This window comes from Hyperoodon ampullatus (genome assembly GCF_949752795.1).
Source record: "Hyperoodon ampullatus genome assembly, chromosome: 8".
Lineage (NCBI taxonomy): Eukaryota > Metazoa > Chordata > Mammalia > Artiodactyla > Ziphiidae > Hyperoodon > Hyperoodon ampullatus.
This window is the reverse complement of record NC_136921.1, coordinates 30,886,536-30,890,496: the sequence shown is the minus strand read 5'-3', so window position 1 is coordinate 30,890,496 and position 3,961 is coordinate 30,886,536. Positions and strand designations below refer to the sequence as shown.

Below are 3,961 nucleotides of genomic sequence, written 5' to 3'. Positions count from 1 at the left end.
GCTGCTTTATAGAGTACCCCACAGTAGTAAAGATTTTTGGAAATTCATAACAAAAAGCTTCACAAATAATATTTCCAATAACATTTTTATATCATTTGTTCAGGACATTCTGATTGATAAGCACTTAAAAGTAAAAGAAGAAAAAAAATGCTCACTGCTAAAGACAGAAAATCTTACTCTATTATAATGAAACGATAAAGGTTTTCCTGAGATTTTCCTAATGTCTGCCAGTGATGCTGAGATAATTTTTAGAACCATTAACACCTTTCAACATTTAAGGTGATTCTAAATAGCAAAGTTCAAGTAGCGTCACATGCCTAAGGAATAGGAAATTAGAATATCCAGAATCTTACAGTCATCTAATTATTTGGCCAAGTGATGAAGCAATTTACCTGCTACCCCCACCACCACCACTGTGACTGTCCATGCCATATGACTGGTTTAGGTAGGAGTGCATGGATCTTTGACCCCCACAGGATCCATGGCCATAGTCACAATCCATCCCTCCATAAGATCTGGGGCCATAATCACGATCCATTCCATTAAAGCTCTGATAAGTATTTCTGCAAGCAGAGTGTGTGTAATCGTCCTTGAAGTCCATGGCAGAGGCTTGGGGCCGATGGCCTCGGTGGCGCTGGGCTGAGCTGTGGCGGGAGGTGAGCACCGGTGACCCGCGGTTACACACAGCCAGTCAACGCGACCAAGAGCCTATAATATAGTTTTAACAGTAAATTCTTTCCATTAAAAAAAAGAAGAAAGGAGAAAGGAGGGAGGAGACAGGAAGATATTCTTGTCAGTTGTCAAGGTGGTGGCCAGTGACAAATTTTGCAAGTATTTTGACAAACACCTAGCAGAAATAGGCTTATGTTCCATCAGAAAACTGATAACTAACTCAATTGAAGGATATTAGGTAAAGAAGCCTGTTTGGAAATAATCTGAAAAGATTCTTGTGTCTCATGTCTTTCTTAATTTGTTACAATGAATGACTCATAATAATTTAAGAGGATTAGAGCTGCTTATAATGAGAGTGCTACATTTAAAGGACTAACGATATAATATAATATGATTATGATACAACATAATATGATGGGATAAGATGATTCTTTCATTTCCTGTTCTCACTAACACATTACAAAAAAACTAAGTGGCTTTTTATTTTGCTTTATTTTGTTAGAGAAGATGTGAACGTTAAGTAGAATCTGGCTATGTTTTCACACACAAATACATACGTGCACAAATAATGACAACTCAGTTTTATAAAAATGTAATGGAAACGGTATAAAAACCGTTTTATAAAAAAAAAAGAACCGTTTTATCTCTTTACTTCTCTTTGACTCTCCTTAATTAATAATGGATATAAAAGCAGGCCTTTAATTATTATTCTAACAAAGATAGTCCACATCTTTAAAAATTATTTCATCTGTATTAATACTTAAAATCATCTAAGAAAAAGCAAATGGTATTTTCCTCAGTTCTTGTGACATTATGTCTTACGCCTTTCAAATTTGAAAAAAAACACTCTGAAAAATAGGAAGGTTCTTCAAGACATCACGCCCAGTGTCCTTAGAAAGTCTTTGATATGGAAAAACAGAGGGATTGTTCCAGTTTAAAAGAGAAAAGACCAAAAAAAAAAAAAAAAAAGGAATTTAACATGACCATTGATTAGATACTGATTTTAAAACTCTATAAAAGATATTTTGAGGATAATAGGGAGAATTTGAATATGAATTGAATATCATTAAGATATTTTTTTCATTTTCTTAGGTATGTTAATGATATTGTTTTGTAGCAGAATCTTCTTTATTATAGGTGCATGCTGAAGTTTTTAGGGCTGAAGTCTACAACTTAACTTTCAAAAGATTCAGAAAGATATATATATATATATATATATATATATATATATAGTCCTGGGATAAACCATAATGGAAAATAATGTAAAAAAAATAATGTATATATATGTATAATTGAGTCACTTTGCTGTACAGCAGAAATTAACACAGCATTGTAAATCAACATTGTAAATCAAAAGACAAGAAAAGAAATATATATATATATATACACATATATATATATATACACACACACACACATAGTAGTTGTCCAGCTGGGAATGTAAAATCTGATTTCAGTCATGAAATGTGGTAAATGGAAATGCATTGTCCAGATCCCCCTACAAGGACAAACTAACTCCTGGGAGAGCTGTCAAGAGGCCACATCCAACTACTAGCCCTTCAGAGACTGCTGCTACTACACAGAGTCCCTTTGCCCAAGGTCATGCCCTTCTAGGATAGCCAACTGTCAGCGATGATTGAGGTGGAAGTAGAAAGGTCTGGTCACTTTGGACCAATGGGGGATAATCCTGATGGGTCCATTTTAGCTTCAGAGGTCCATTTGGAGTCGGCTCTGTCTGTCAGTCCTACCTTACAGCTCAACTTCTCCCTCTGCCCGGTTGTGTTGTTCCCCCAACGCCCCCACCCCCCATTCCACATGCAGGTATCGATCCTAAGGGCACAACCTAGTAAATATCTGACCCTTAAATTCTGTCTCAAAGTCTTCTTCTAGGAGAACTGAATCTGCGACACAAGATGGATATCAGACAACCTCTAAATGAAGAACATTTTTTTTAAAGTTCTGTTTTCTTAAAAAATACCAGTGTCATCAAAAACAAAGAAAAGCTGTGGAAATGTTCTGAATTAAAAGAGGCTAGAGGGCTTCCCTGGTGGTGCAGTGGTTAGGAATCCGCCTGCCGGTCGGTGCGGGGGACAGGGGTGCGATCCCTAGTCCGGGAGCATCCCACATGCTGCGGAGCAACTAAGTTCGTGCACCAACAACTACTGAGCCTGTGCTCTAGAGCCCTTGAACCACAACTACTGAAGCCCACGCGCCTAGAGCCCGTGCTTTGCGACAAGAGAAGCCACCGCAATAAGGCAGCGCACCGCATCGAAGAAGCAGCCCCCGCTCGCGCTAACTAGAGAAAGTTCGCGCGCAGCAATGAAGACCCAATGCAGCCAAAAATAAATTTAAAAAGTTAAAAAATTTATAAAATAAAATAAAAGAGACTAGAGAAACGTGTGACAATTCAATGAGATATGTGATGTTGGACTGCATCCTGTACTAGAGGAAAATAAAAGGCCAAAAAGAACACTGCTGGATCAATTGACAAACTAGAATGTGGATTACAGATGAGATTTAAAAAAGTATTGCATCAAAACTATTACATATAGAATGGATAAACAGCAAGTTCCTACTGTATAGCACAGGGAACTATATTCAATATCCTGTGATAAACTATAATGGAAAAGAACATTTAAAAAAAGAATGTATAGGGACTTCCCTGGTGGCACAGTGGTTAAGACTCCATGCTCCCAATGCAGGGGGCCTGGGTTCGATCCCTGGCCAGGGAACTAGATCCCACATATATGCGCAACTAAGAGTTCACATGCCACAACTAAGGAGCCTGCCTGCCTCAACTAAGGCCCAGCACAACCAAATAAATAAATAAATATTTTTTAAAAATGTGTATATATGTATAACTGAATCACTTTGCTATACAGCAGAAATTAACACAACCTTGTAAATCAACTATACTTCAATTAGGAAAAAGTACAGCATCAATTTTAAATTTCCTGTAATTGGTAAATATACAGTGGTTATGTAGGAAAATGTCCTTGTTCTTAGGAAATAGACACTGAAAAATATAGGGGAAAGGGGGTACATTGTATGTAACTTCCTCTCGAACGGTTCAGAAAACATACATACACACATACATAGAATATAGTAAAAGAAAATGGGGCAGGGAATTCCCTGGTGATCCAGTGTTTAGGACTCTGCACTCTCACTGCCGAGGGCCCGGGTTCAATCACAGGTTGGCCAAAAAAAAATGCAAATGGGGCAAGAGTTTAAAAATTGGTGAATCTAGGTAAAGGGGATGTGAGAGGATTCTTCTTATTTTTCTTGCAAC

At 37.5% G+C, this 3,961-nt stretch overlaps 1 protein-coding gene across 1 annotated transcript; it reads right to left on the bottom strand.

Moving 5' to 3' along the window:
* Nucleotides 1–388: 388 nt before the first annotated feature.
* Nucleotides 389–601, bottom strand: LOC307056887 (DBIRD complex subunit ZNF326-like; the record flags this gene model as incomplete). Its single annotated transcript, XM_079709870.1, has 1 exon — nucleotides 389–601. One exon carries the CDS (start codon nucleotides 599–601, stop codon nucleotides 389–391), a length of 213 nt encoding a protein of 70 aa, XP_079565996.1.
* Nucleotides 602–3,961: the final 3,360 nt, after the last annotated feature.